The sequence below is a fragment of the Seriola dumerili genome, unplaced genomic scaffold (genome assembly GCF_002260705.1).
Source record: "Seriola dumerili isolate Sdu_G_001 unplaced genomic scaffold, Sdu_1.0 BDQW01000230.1, whole genome shotgun sequence".
Classification (NCBI taxonomy): domain Eukaryota; kingdom Metazoa; phylum Chordata; class Actinopteri; order Carangiformes; family Carangidae; genus Seriola; species Seriola dumerili.
In genome coordinates this window covers 2,868,680-2,883,746 of record NW_019174485.1, presented here as the reverse complement: position 1 = coordinate 2,883,746, position 15,067 = coordinate 2,868,680, and the positions used below count along the sequence as shown (strand labels likewise).

General features: G+C 39.9%; 1 protein-coding gene across 1 annotated transcript; it reads left to right on the top strand.

Annotated features, from left to right (window-relative positions):
- The first annotated feature begins 1,246 nt into the window (after positions 1 to 1,246).
- On the top strand, positions 1,247 to 14,756 carry LOC111229322 (CD97 antigen-like). The gene is made up of 17 exons (XM_022755608.1): positions 1,247 to 1,526; positions 4,250 to 4,324; positions 4,724 to 4,876; positions 4,977 to 5,108; positions 6,229 to 6,372; positions 6,800 to 6,843; positions 7,096 to 7,206; positions 7,425 to 7,578; positions 7,754 to 7,873; positions 7,969 to 8,171; positions 8,325 to 8,504; positions 8,738 to 8,932; positions 9,744 to 9,961; positions 10,194 to 10,356; positions 11,350 to 11,526; positions 11,798 to 11,899; positions 12,579 to 14,756. The coding sequence occupies exons 1-17, from the start codon at positions 1,493 to 1,495 to the stop codon at positions 12,618 to 12,620; spliced, it is 2,247 nt and encodes a 748-aa protein (XP_022611329.1). The 5' UTR covers positions 1,247 to 1,492; the 3' UTR covers positions 12,621 to 14,756.
- Positions 14,757 to 15,067: the final 311 nt, after the last annotated feature.

Sequence of the window (15,067 nt, the reverse complement as noted above, 5' to 3'; positions counted from 1 at the left end):
GTATTTAGAAAGGATGGCAACTAATCATCAGTCTTTCCAAAATCAAAAACACAAGCGTAAAGGATAAAACTGTGTGGTTATCAGCTGTAATGGCATTAGTTTGTGGGGTTACAGGTGATGTTAAAAAAAAAAAAATCTTGTTCATGACAAGCACATCCACTAATACTTCCCCACTGTGAGGCAGGTGGTCCTGGATGCTACTATATCAGTTTGAATCAGCATGAAACATTGTGGACATAGTATTTAGTCCGCCATGTCAAAATGACACAAAATATGATATGACAGAAAAAAAGTTGTCTCTAACATAAAACTTCCTAAGTAGCTAATAGAAAATCAATGCTGTTTCTTTATTCCCCTGCCTGGTTCATTAACTGGTGAGGATGCTAACTTTTTGCCAGGGACATGTAGCATTAGCTTCAGGCAAATGAGTCAGCAAAAAACATTAAAAAGTCAGTTTTTTTTAACCAACTCATGGAGCTAACGTTATTTCATCTAGATAGCTAAAGCTGATAAAAATCAACCAGCGACCATCATCATTTCAGCAGCCAGAAAAATGACCAATTGCAGTTTAGAAATGAGAAGCCTGTTTTTGTGTGCCTCTGTCCTAAACCAGGCTACCACTGAAATGTAATGAATTTCTGTAGTAAATCTGTAATCATTAGATTCAGAAGGTTTGTCACTGGAATTGGGTGAAGGGCTAAATATTGAGGGGGGGGGAGAAGAAAAAGTAGGAGGAGATGGAGTAGGATTTGGGGGAGTAGGGGAACGGATATAAGATTACTTACTGGCAAAACTCAAGTACAGCAGCAGCTGTTTAGACCGAGTGTTAGTCATCGGCCTCCCTACAGTCTCTGCTCCCCCCCTCTTCTCTTTTTCTGTCTCTCATGAGAGTGTTGTGAATAGCTCTTGAAATAGAGCCCACTGGAGTGTAGAGGAAAATGTGAAAGACGGTGTAGACAGAGCGGGAGTTTGTGCCTGCAATGTGAGACGGTGCCAGTATGAGAAATGTGTTCACATGGAAAGATATAGAGTGAAAGAAAAGAGCAAGAAGAGTGCCATGAGGGAGACAAGGCCACACAAATGAGTGAAAAGGACAAAAAGAGAGAGAGGGAAGGCAAGACAGATTGAGAGAGAGAGAGAGAGAGAGAGAGAGAGAGAGAGAGAGAGAGAGAGAGAGAGAGAGAGAGAGAGGGGCGGGGGGGGTAAAGGAGAGAGAGGGAGAGGCGTGCTCAGACTGAGTCTGAATCTGAGGGAGGAAGAGAGCTGCTGAAGGTTCATTGTTACTTTTCTTGCCACACATAAACTTTACAAAAAGGATTTTATCTTTCTTTTTTGTTTTGTTTTTTACTCTCATACTTTGTGGATTTTGTCAACCTCGGACTACACTGAAAAATCCTCATATCTTTTGGGAACTTTTGTGAGATGACCTAAACTTATTTCCTGGACATCAGCCAGTAATTTTGAATCACTGCTTAAATTCTTTTCCTTGGACATGGGGTTTGGAAATAAGGAGCTGTTTATTCTTGGTAAGTCTATCAATGAGAGCACAAGGTGTGTGTGTGTGTGTGTGTGTGTGTGTGTATGACTGAAAGGGTGTGTGAAGGTTTAAGGAAAAGAAACAAAGTACAGGGAAGTTTAGACATTGTGTAAAACTTCAGTTGATGAACTTCTTGTTTCTGTTTGTACACAGGTTAAATATTTGGCAGCTGTATCAGTAAATCAGTAAATGTATCCCTTCAGTGGAATAGCCTCCATTTCCAAATTCCTGCTACTATGGTCACTATAATCACTGGCCTCAGCTGGTGAACTTGATAGTAGAAGGGGTGACATTTTTAGAAACCTTTAATTCTAGTTCACATGGGCAACATTGGTAATGTTCACACTGTCAGACAGTGAGCACTGTGTTTACTGCTGTGACCGAACCTCTGTCACCGGTCTGACTGCACTGACCGGGTCAGTCAGAGCAGCTCGTCCAGCTGTCAGAGTTAAATAAACCCAAAGCCTGAATCAGTTGTGACAGGGTCTGATGGTGCACAGTCACCACGGAAGTCTTTTCTGAATAAACCACAAGTCTCAGTAAGATTATTTGTGGTTTATACATTTGCATTCGGTGGGTTTCAGAAACTCACCACCATCATAGACAGTATATACACAGTATACTGTGGGCAACAGTAGTTAACTTTATAGAGTTTTTTATTCCATTTTTGTAGAGATGTTATAACTGTATGCTTATTAACTCTCCTTATTAATATATGTGACATACATGTCATATACAAAACATAACTGGTTGTATTGAAGTACCATATGACACTGCACCGCAGATAAAATTATATATACTGTACAAACTATATAAGTATTATTATTAGTACTTGAATATTGAATATATGACAATATTTTAATATGCTTTTTCTTCCATGATTTGGAATAAAACAGTGTCCAAAGTTTTTTTGTTTTTTTTTTAGACTATAGCGGTCAGAATAGCTGCTCATGATCTACGCCTCAGTCTCTGTTTATGTTACTTGGATGTCAAATACAAACCGGAGACCCTCCACAGTTTGTTTTGTTGTTAATCAATAAAATCTTTAACGCAATTTTGTATGTATACTGAGCACCAAGGTTTCCAAGCAACAAAGAACAATTTTTTTTCAGGTCAGCAGTAGCAAAAAAAGCCCGTAAGTGTGAAACAGGTGTTGAACTTATAGTAAACATGAGACGTAACTATGGCTACACTCATAAGTCAACTTTACTTTTGAGAGTTAAAGTCAGACTTTCAGTTTCTAAGAAACTGCAGTTTCTTTTGTATGCCTGAACACTTTTTCTTCATGTACAGTGTATGTGATATATCGCACATAAAAATAGGAACAAGTATTTGCAAAGAAATGTGAGACAGAGGAGACATACAGAGAGGACAGTTTCTGTGACAGACAAACTATTATTCACCACTGTGCTTACTGGTGAATGAAAGTCAGCTGCACATAAAGTCGGGCCTTGTTTCTGTCTGCAGTAATTTGGTCATAAACTTGGACTCAGTCACACTGTTTCACACACTCACGGTCACTGTCAAACTCTGCCTGGTCTTCCTTAAGTGGTGTTTCTGTGGGAGCTCCGGCCTCATCACACAACAACAGAGGGCTCATTGTGATCGAGGGAGGGGAACACAGGAGAGGGAGCTGCGAGTATTTTTTGACTCACGCCATATGTGTGTGTGTGTGTGTGTGTGTGTGTGTGTATAAGCAATCTGGCACAGCCCAACAAGTTAAAGAAAACACTCAGGCTGTAATGTTTTCACCATGAGATTACAGCAGTTACAATGGATTCCAATGATAACCCAAACTGAGGGCGAAAACACTTGTTAAAACATATCTAATGTTTATTGAAACTGCTCAAACCTCTCTGACAGCATAATCCAAATCCCCACTACTGATCCATATTTTCAGGTCTGAATGTCATAAATTAAAAAAAAAATCACTAAATATGTTTCTTTCAGAGGAGGTTTGACGCTATGAGAAGGCAATACTGCAAATAGATTACTTAGTGGTGTGGAGTGAATCCAAGGTGACAACAGTTACCCTCCTCTGTGAAGAAGCAATTCACAAACCTTTCAGCGCCCTCTTTCCATCCTACAGTGGTTAACAAAGACTGATTTTTGGGGCCCCCTTTGTGGCCAAGGGGGTTCAGTTTCTGATCATGAATGACCTCGATTCGAGAATGGCTGGAGAGCTTTGTTGCATTCATTCCCCTTCTCTCCCTCCCCTCACTCCCTGTCAAATCTCTATCATTAGCTCATTAATAAAAGCAGAAAATGCTTTAAAAGATTTAAAAAAAAAAAAATATTGGGTGTGGTGTTCCTTTTTTAGCAAGGGAATAGCTTGGAAGAAAAACTGCAAAACATCATGGGATGTTTTGTTATATTTTGCAATTAGAGCAGGGGTGTGCATAGACGCTCTAATGTGCACGGGCAAAACTGAACAAGGGGCATTACAACTGGAAGCAGGGTTACAGTTTGAGTTTAATTTTTGCTCAGAGAATTAGCATGTGGGGGCCAACTCGAGTGTCACTCAGGCTGCTCAAAGGCCTCTTCTGGGCAAATATTGTCATTGGAAGTGTCCAATTAGGGCCTTCCTGGTTGAATGAAGGTTAAAGAAAGAGCAGATGCGGTTGCTCATGGTTATCGTGTCATCGTCATTATTGTAAGGCTTTTCTGTAATTGTAAAATGAAACTAACTGGCCTCTCTCTCTTTTCCCACAGGCTTAATATCGATGCTGGGGAAATGTCTCTCTGACTGTCCTGTTGGCTTCCGCAAAGAAAAAAAGACATGTGTTGGTAATAATCAGCCATTAGCTCTGATTTTAACCATCCCTCTCCTAAAGTAGCTGTCGCTCCACTTGCTTTTCCCATTTTAGGCATTCTAGCACTACTCATATCCAGGGCAGATTGCAGTGAAAACAACAGTAGAGGAGGTTTAAATTCTTAGATCACCACAATTTTAAGAAACCAGCTAAAAGAAATGCAAGTGCCCTGCCCTGACAGCAGTGCTGTAACATCATGGTGGACAGAGGAGCTGGAAGAGAAATTAATAATAAGAGAAATTGATAGAATTAAAATGAAAGAAGTGAATGAAAAAAGTTACTTACTGACTAATAAAAGACACTGCCACAATAAACATCATGTTTTGTTATGCACTGACCTCTGTGCTTTATGTTTTTGTATTCAAATCTACAGATGATGATGAGTGCCAAAATTCCCTGGAATTGTGTGGCAAAAACGCAGACTGCTTCAACACCAATGGCAGCTTCTACTGTCAGTGCAAGCGTGGGTTCATAAACATTAACAAGAAGGTTGAGTTCAATGCCACAGATGGTGGACAGTGCCTAGGTGAGCGTATGTGCGTGCGTGTGTGTGTGAGTGTGAGTGCGCGTAGCCAATGACTTGTCTCTGTCAAATCATTCTTAACCTCCGTCTTCACTTCTATCAGATGACAACGAGTGTATCAATCAAACTAATATCTGCGGTCCGGTGGCTAGTTGTGAGAACCTGATTGGGAGCTTCAAGTGCACCTGTCATTCTGGGTACACCAAGAGCAGCAATGAAACTCAAAAGTGCGCAGGTGAGTGGTGTCTTGTTCTGTGTGTCTACACTTCAAGTGGAGTGATGCTGTGCTCGGAGTTTACTGAGTTTACAAAACGACCTGCTCAACAGAATCATCAAAGGTCAAAGTTGGCCCACCTCGCTTACAGCAATATTTGTCACTTTCTAAAAAAGCCAATCTGACAACCCAAATGACAACAGCACCGCGCTGTCTGTGACAGCACTTAAACACTGTAAAAAGGTTAAGGTTAACGCCCCTCTGCCACAAACTGCTATGACATCATACCTGCTGTCTCATATGTTGCCTTTAGCAGGTTTTCCTTCCCTATTTAATAAGCCACACGTTGACACATGCACACACTTTTGGCTCAAAATGACATCATGCTGTACTGCGTAGTTTGTTTGGAGTCTACTGAGACCTTAATAGTAAATGCTAAAACATAGTGTAACAGTAACACAAGAGTCATGACCCAGTAATCTCTCGATAGTGATATTTACCACACTCACTGTGGCTGTATCAGCAAAACTCTTCAGATTACTGGAGTGTTTTACTACCAATTTGTTAGAGGTAGAAAGTGTTATTTCTTTCTTTCCTTTTTTATTTTTATTTTTTACAAACAGATTATAGTGATAATGTCATTTAAAAAAAAATCCATAATAGGAACAACTGCTCTGACAATACCCTTACTGATTTTACATGAAAATGTGTACCTTCTCTCATTCAGATAATCTGAAAGAGTCAGGGTAGCTTCCCTCCAAAGGAACATTTCTAAAATAAAAAAAATGCCCTACCCTGAGCTGATCTTGAAAAGGTCCTCCATGTTTTTGTTTCATCAAGATTCAGCTATTATGACTCCATGTACTCTGACCTCAACCACAAAGCCATCTCCTGCCTCCTGCTGGTTCTAATTGCAGCTCTTAACTAACCTGAAATGTCAAAATCTCACAACATGCTTACCAGGAACATCCAGAACCCGTCTTTAAGATCCTATTGCCAACAATGAAAGACACACAACCGTGACCCAGTTACATTGCAAAATTATTTGCACCATTATGGGCCAAAGCACTGCTTGATATATTCAGATTTGTGTATGACTGGTCAGTCGTTACTTATGTCTCTGTTCTCTGTCTGTACACAGACATAGATGAATGCAAGGAGGCTAAAATGAACGGAGAGGACATCTGTGGAAAGGAAGGCATGTGCATGAACACTCCTGGGAGTTACTGGTGCAGGTGTCCAGAAGGATACACCAATTATGACAACAAAGCAACACCGTGCTCAGGTTAGTGGCGCCATACACTGTTCCTCTCCATCAGCATGACTTATTTCATATGAAATGTAAATATTATAATATTTTTTCCTCATATTAAGCCTGTGCTTCCTAACACATATGTCATCGTGTTAGCTGCAGTTGGGTCAAGTTGACACACACACACACACACACACACACACACACACACAATGAATCTTGTGCATTGTAGAAGGAGTCTCTGTATCTATTTAGCCACAGTTTCCTGTTTGCTTGCTTTACGCTCCATGGTGACTGATTTGATAATCTTTATTGCTCACAGGGTATCAGAGCTGATTTGTGTTCAGTGCTGCTGCTTTTCTATGTTGATTTTATCAATACTCTGCTTTCATTAACTACAGACTGGGATGAAACTCACATGGGGTAATGATGATTTAATTTTTTGCTCTGTTTCATCTAGAGCTGAAATGTGACACCTTCAATGCTGTTAGCGGGCCTGCACAGGTAAGCTGCATGTTTAAACACAAAATTATTAACATAATAGACAAACTGCAACATCAATAAATAAATGAAATATATTAAGGTTATATACAGGATTTAGGCAGCTTAGAGTGCATGGTCCAGTATCCTGCTAAAGGGCACTCAGCTCATTTCCTTCATTTACCAGACCACCCAGCGGCCCTGTAGGGTTTAGTAGTTCAGTATAGGACGAGCTGAATAGTCTCATTATTCTCTGTCTCTGTCTCTGTCTCTCAGTCACTCGGAGGCTTGGCAAACATTTTGTCCATGATGCGAAACAGCTGTCTGGCTCTGTCAAATCCAAGTGCCGCTGGTGAAGGGAAGGCTCATGGAGAGGTGCTGCTGGAGGTCAGAAATTCAGATAGAAAACACAAACACACACACACACACACACACACACACACACACACACACACACACACACACACACACACACACACACACACACACACACATACACACACACACACACACACACACATACCCACACACACACACACAAACACACACATACAAACACATGCAATATTTTTAATTCCCCCTCCTTTGTGCTGGAACTTGGACAGAACCTTTTCACAGCGACTGTGGCCATCCTGTCCCCTGGTCAACTGAACAGCGGCAAACATGTGAGCATGTTGCTTGATACGATGGAAAACTCCATTATGCTCATTGGTCCTCAGCTCAAAGACAACTTCACCAAGATGGAGACCACTGAGACAGGTAAGTGTCCTTGAGCTCAGGTGTGCACAGCTCTGCTTATTTGAAAAAGTATAAGCTCACTGGCCTTTTCCCTCAATGATTAGGATGAATAAATGACAGTGGAAACAATATCCTGTGAGCTAACTTTAACTGCAGGTTGATATTTGCATTTGAAATGAGTAATTTGCTTGAACAGATGCAGTGATCGCTGTTCAAAAGGGAAAGACCCGACCCACTGGACCAATCCATTTGACCAATGAGAACGCAATACTCGAGACTGACTGGGAAACAGCAACTGGGCCGGGAACTTACCCTGGTAAACTCTTCTCTTCTTGTTTGGTCCTGTCTCTTTTGCCAAATAAATCATACATGTGTATGAAATATTATTACATTTCTTATTATCTTTTACAGGTTTTGCTCTGGCTGCATTGTTGAGCTACAAGAACCTTAACATCACAGTTAACGGGTCTTTTCAGGAGCTCAAAGAATCTAAAAAAGATGGTGTGAACCCCTCCTCCATCAAGGTCTTCTCTAGAGTTGTGACTGTTGTGGTCTCTAACCCCTCCACTCAACATCTGAGCCGCTTTGTTAACATCACACTCAGACATCTAGAGGTAGTCCAGCCAGTCCCATAGTGTTTTCAGTATTGTCCTGCTTCTATCAGACTGTTACTTATTTTAAGCATACTATTCAAAACAGATAGCAGTAATGGAATATGAATTAGGAATAAAAGTATACACTCATGTTGGTTTTGTTTTGTGCATTAGGACACTCCACTTGACACCGAGGAGCCCCGTGAGGTTGAGTACATCTGTGCATACTGGAATGAGAGAGGGGTCTGGTCCACAGATGGCTGTTATCAACAGCGCTCCAGTGACTCACACACTGTGTGTACATGTGAACATCTGAGCAGCTTCGCTGTGCTCATGGCCCTGTACCCCATGGAGGTATACACACACACACACACACACACACACACACACGCTCATTTTGGCCCAGAGGCAGATCCAATACGTTTTAAAATAACATAATAACTAGGTATCACTCATAGTAAGGTACCTGTAAATAATTTCTCTAATTTCTAGATTCCTCAGCTTTGATTTGATCTGCAGGGCTTTTTGATTTTGATGATTACGTTATGAGTCCAGTTATTCACCATCTGACCTGTTTTTTCCTCTAGCACCCCTTTGGGCTCCGTTTGGTGAGCAAGATAGGCCTGATCGTCTCCGTCCTGTGTCTGATACTGAGCATCCTGACATTCAAGTTCTGCCGCTCCATACAAGGCACCCGCACCACCATCCACCTGCACCTCTGTATTTGCCTCCTGTTGGCTGACGTCGTCTTCCTGGCTGGCATTTCACAAACTAAACCTGTGGTATGTTTGTAAAAGCAAATAGTGACTTCAGTGACGTGGACTGTTGACCTCATTGTGAATAAGACTGTAATTTCATTAAAATGTTTTTAGGTACTAATGACAGTAGGTTAGCCTCAGCTTCCTGTTATATTAACATCAGAGCGTTACTGCGACAACAAAGTGGACAACACAGCGAAAACACCACTGTGTTAATCTAGAGGCACAAAAATAAATGAAATAAAATATAATTAAAGAATCAAACTTTAATAGGCTCAGACAGTGGAGTGAAATATCCGAAAGAGGCCAAATAGGTCATTTGTTTGTATATACAAGTAGTGGAGACGAAAAACTGAAAACTGAAAAATGAACAACACAGACAACAGAACAACACAACAAACAATATCTGTGTTTTATTCAGTGATGGAAAGTAGCCGTGTGTAAGTACAGTTTTGGACAGTGCTTCCCTTTTACGCTACTTTATCCTTATTCTCCACAACGTTTCAGAGGAAAATAATGTACTTTGTTGTCACTGTGTGTACCGCACTAGTTACTTTGCAGATCAGATTTCACATAGAAAACATGTGATCAATTACCTGTATATACATGCATTTTTATAGAGGAAACCATCCTGCTAATATGTTTGATTTGAATGCACTTTTATTTGTAATGCTTGTAAATCACTAGAGTAAGGGCTCTAACCACTTCTACCACCATTGGACTTAATTTAATCTGACTTTAGTCTGACTGAAGCTTAGATGGGCAGTAAATGTTGTGATAAAGAGTTTTAATTCCTGTGCTCCTTCCTCTCTGATCTTGTCGTGTCACATTACAGGCCGGCTGCAGGTTTGTTGCAGCGATGCTCCATTACTTCTTCTTGGGAGTGTTCACCTGGATGCTGTTGGAAGGCGTGCAGCTGTACCGTATGGTGGTCATGGTGTTCAATGCCACCATTCGGCCTCTGTACCTATTCGTGGCTGGTTATGTGACGCCCCTTGTTATCGTCATTATCTCCGCCATCAGTAGACCGCAGCGATATGGCACTGACCAGTAGTAAGTGTGTGAAGAAAGGGTACATTGTGTGGAAATAAAGACTGTCTGTATGGTGGGTGAAAGAGAGCAAATAAGACACAAAGAATGAGGGAAGTGTGTATGTGAGTGTGTCTGCATACTAGCTTGTGTAATAGCACTTACATCAGTGGATCTCACAGACCTGCTGTTACCTATCTATCGGTGACGTTAAGAAAACCTTGTCACGCAAGCGTTTTTCCTTCCTCTTAACTAGTTGCTGGCTGTCTCCGGAAGATGGCTTCATCTGGAGCTTCTTTGGCCCCGTGTGCTTCATCATCATCCTCAATGTCTACTTCTTCATCATCACTGTTTGGAAGCTCGCCCAGAAGTTCACAAGCCTCAACCCAGAACTCTCCGAACTACACAAAATTAAGTCAGTCCATGTGTTTGGTTACCTGTGTGTGTTACGGTGTGGCTGTTTGTGCGTCCTCTCTTGCTGTAGCAATATGTGAAGTAATATCACCCAGACTTATTCCCCTGTGCAATTAAACACAGACTTAAAACGTACGTTGGTCAAATGGGGCAGCTTTGAGAACTGAGAAATGCATGGATGGAAAGAATGTGAGAGTTTTGTGAGGGAAAAATGTAGAGAATGTTTTCATAGCACTGCCTCTGCTCTCTAATAGGGCACTACTGGAAGACCCCCCCCCACACACACACACACACACACACATACACACACACACATCCCCCTCTCCAACTCTGTCCATCTACGGCATGCTCACTTCTTACTCCAGTAGACATCACTATATAATCATCAGTGAATAATCGATCAGTGATGTGCTGTTTAGTTCAGGGAAGTGGGAATGTGAACTTACTGCGCTAAAAGCAAGCAAGGTTTTCTCTTTGTCTCAAAGAGGTTTTCACTCTCTGTGGTTTCTGTCAGTGGAAAAAAAAATGCATCCCATCCACAACTCTCTCCTTGTCTTAGTGATAAAATGTTGGTGAAGTTTGTGAGTGAAGAAAGAAACAGTCACTGATTGTGAGGGACTGATCTCAAAACCAGCTCTCCACTGATGTTTTAGGTGTTTACAGTTTTATATGCTGTTTATCCACAATGTATCTCAGTGTGAAGTACATCGCTACTTATTCATAATAAGAAAGACGCATCACCGAAAACTACAAAGGGCAGAAGCAGAGTACATTCTACTCTTTGTCTCTTCGTCTCTGTCCTGTTGTTGCTTTCCTGAGCACCCATGACCTTTTTCTATGTCTGTCTCTCTTCGGGGGTTTTCCAGACACTGCAGTGGTAACTGAGTTATCTGTGTGTTTCAGCTCATATTAATCTTTTCTTTCATTCTCTATCTGTTGCCCTTTCTCTGATTCCCCCCTCACCCCCCGCCTCCTTCCTCCTTTCTTCCCATGCAGAGCTTTCACATGTGACAGTAATAGCCCAGATGTGTATACTGGGTCTGATGTGGGTTTTTGGGGCATTCCAGTTTACCAACTCCACCACAGTAAACATCAAGATTGCATATATCTTCACTATTCTCAACAGCCTGCAAGGGGCGCTGGTGTTCATCTTGCACTGCCTACTGTCTAAACAGGTAGGAGACAGTGGCTGAGTGTGTGTGTGTGTGTGTGTGTGTGTGTGTGTGTGTGTGTGTGTGTGCGCGCGCACGCGTGCGTGCGTGCATGCGCGTGTGCGTGTGTGTAACTGCAAGTGAATGCACAAGTCTATGACAGAGATTTACACAATAGAAAAAATTGTTACATTTGTTAAACATAAAAAGACAAGAATGAGTAATGACAAAAGACAGTAGATTACAGTTTCCAGCAGTGGATTGTTTTTTCCTGATGTTCTGCTGCCCACTGCAGGTGAGAGAGGAGTACGCCCACTTCCTCTCTTGTATCTGCACTCCACAGAAGAAGAGATACTCAGACCTGAGTACTACCAATCCGTCCAGTAGTCAGTCACAAGTAAGCATGAAGTGATCTCCTCATATACCTCATATGCTGCTATTTTGTACATTTTTGTAAATATCTATATATTATATTATTATCTATTATTTATCTTTCTAAGTATTTGTTACTGGCATTTTGCAGTTTTTTCTTTCTTGTACTGTCGACTTTGCTGCTGTGACACTGCAAATTATCTTATCTTATCCTGTCTTGTCTTATCTTGTCTCACTCTCTATCACTATCTCTGTCACAATTTCTGTTAGTCAGCTATTGTACTTAATACAATTTTGAGTCCATTTCATGCTACCTACTGTAAATAGTTACCAGACTCTGACTTTACATACAAAATATATGATTAGCTTCTAAAACATGATCCATTATTATCATCATCATTATTATCCAACATTAAATCATCCATGGTTTATGGAGTTCGATTCAATATTTATGTAATATATAATAATATAGCACTGTAACCCTCATTTTCATTATGACTTCTTATACTTTTAATTCTATGGTATATTTTGCTGGTAATACTTTTGTACTTTTACTCAAACATTTTCATTGGAGTATGTCTACATTGAGTTGTGTGTTGTTATTTTTACTTGAGTAAAGTCCTTGCACTTATTCCACTATTGTAGACACATATACATTATCTTACCATGTTTCAAATAATGTGTGTGTATTTGTATTTATTCAGGCTTCTCGGAGTGGGGACCATACCAAAGAATCCCAGATATGAAGAGCTCTGTCTTTTATTCCCCTCGCCCCCAAAGACAGAGTATCACACCTTTGCCCTGATCGGGCCAAGTTAGCTCTAGCGCTATTTGAAAGGTTTGAATCACTTCAAATAAAAATTCAGTCATTACTTATTTACCTTAATGTCAGTTTAAACTTTGTTTACAATTACAATTACAATGTTGTACAATTTAATGTGTGGTTTTCCTAACCTGAGGGATTGCAACAAAATGTACATGTTAAGAAAAAAAGATGTTTCTTTCCTTTTTTTCTTGTGAAATTGTGGAGAGTTTTTATCTGTTGAGGCCCCTAAATTCATAAAACTAAAACATCACTCCCAGGTTGAACTCTTAAAGCCCGTGGACATATGTGATCTGTACCAGGGGGCAGAGTATGTCTTGGCTATAAAGAGTCACATGACAAAAAGGTTGGAAACTGCTGCATTAAAGACACACCAGTAGTTACATCTCAGGCCTTTCAGACCCCATTGAAATCAATGGGACAAGTTTTTACAACTCAAAAGCCATGAATCTAAACCCAACAAACAGTGCAAGTGCCATTGTCTAAGTGTAACCACACAGCTGCATTGTGTATCACAAAGTCTGGCATTTATACCTCATTATTTTGCTTCAGATATCCTTCAAATGGTAGATCAAGTTGTATTGTATAATGACTGAATTTTTATGTCAGTGTGAGGTAATACCATAAATGTTACTGTTACAGTGGGCAAAAAGGAGCCAACTTCTAAAAGTTTTTGTTCAGGAACTCAATAAGTGAAAGTGAAAATATTTTAGTAGCTTATCAGTTCAGCCAGAACATATCACAGTCATCATATAAGCTGTATTCCCTTTGGAGAGGTTAAACGCGATAGTGATCTGACTATTTATTTTCAAGTGCAGACTATAAAGTCTACATTATGTAGACCACAAGAAAATATGAGAGATGCTCTTGATGTTTAATGCAAATAGTTTGCAATGTATTTTGTATAAAGGTTTAATGTAAAAATAAGGGTGGGTGTGCTTTTTGTTCATGGAAGCTTCACAGAAAATAGTTGTTTACATGTACTGTATTTAACAGTATGTTGTAATGGCAAGAAACAACTGACTGATGATGCAAATTACCCATGAATTGCCTCTGATGAGCCCTCATGTTCCTCCTGCAAATCCCATGTGGGCTTCAGCAACAATTTTATACCTGTTGTTTCTTGTTTTTAAACAAAATAAGTGATTTTTTAAAGCACTTGTGGCTGTTTTTAAGAATCTATCTTGGTTTGCAATCAAGCTGTGCCATTTTCACTCGTTTTATGTGAAGTTTTTTATTGTTGAAAGTGTAAACCAAGAACACAAAATGGTCTAAAATGATGCTTGCGCAATTCACAAAAACAGACCCACCCTTCTTGATAAGCCAGCAGCTTCCTGCAATCAAATTGTGTTTATGGAATAAAAATACATTTTGTTATCATGTTCTTATTATAGCAGTTAGCCTGCGCCTCAACACATTGCCAGTGACTGTAAGGTATCACATTCCTAAAATGAGAACTTAAGCCGTTTCAGTTAGATCTAATGGGAGTTGTACAGATCTGAGTTTCATTATTTTATTGCACTTTTACTTTGTCAGTATGATAGTCCAGCACATCTTCACTCACATGGTACACGGAATAATCAAGAAGACTTGAAAACAAGTCCCACCTACAGAACCAGAACAGTTTACTTGTAATAAACCTATCAATTTTTCTATTCAATAGAAGTTGATCAGATCATGTAAAAGACATTGATCTGCAGAGTGTTTATATTTGATTGGTGTTGTCCTGCTGGTTGTATTTAAATTGTTTCTCATATTAAGATTGATGCTACGTATGTGTTGGTTTTAACAACTAAACTGTTCTTTGGTTCTTAAGCGTGACTCCACTTCTTCGTGACCATTGTTTATTCATGCATTGAAAAATGTATTTTTATGTGAAGAAGCTACATGCAATATGCAGCATTTTGTGAATGTAAGATTCTTATTGTTAGAATATACTATATGTGTTCTAGTTTAAAGGTATATGAGCCTATTTTTCTACTTCGTTTTCTTGTAAATCGTTTGGTACTGTTTTCTTTAAAGATTATGCAACACAAATTTTATTAAAGCTTCTACTTCATCTGATCTTCTGTGTGGTTTATTAGCAGATAGATACATACACATAGATCTAGTGAGACAAAATTCTGAAAAGTTTGTTACAATCTAAGATCGATAAAGACCGTTAATGTGACGCTAATCAATGGTCAATAGAACACCTGTGAAGCGGAGAGATACATGTAGTTAAAAGTCCCAGCGCTGTTGCACTCATGCAATGACTCTCCTCCAATCAAATTACTTGGTCGGAACTAACTGTTGCTAAAGAATGTTTTTACCTCAGCTATTTACAATTAGGAATTTCTGAATGTTGCACACGAAATGAACGATTCATAT

Excerpts from the sequence above, each read along its gene's own strand:
- LOC111229322 (XM_022755608.1), top strand. The coding sequence starts at position 1,493 with ATGGGGTTTGGAAATAAGGAGCTGTTTATTCTTG. Across the intron at positions 1,527-4,249 it reads TAAGGAGCTGTTTATTCTTG|GCTTAATATCGATGCTGGGG; the intron begins GTAAGTCTATCA and ends CTTTTCCCACAG. Across the intron at positions 11,900-12,578 it reads CGTCCAGTAGTCAGTCACAA|GCTTCTCGGAGTGGGGACCA; the intron begins GTAAGCATGAAG and ends GTATTTATTCAG.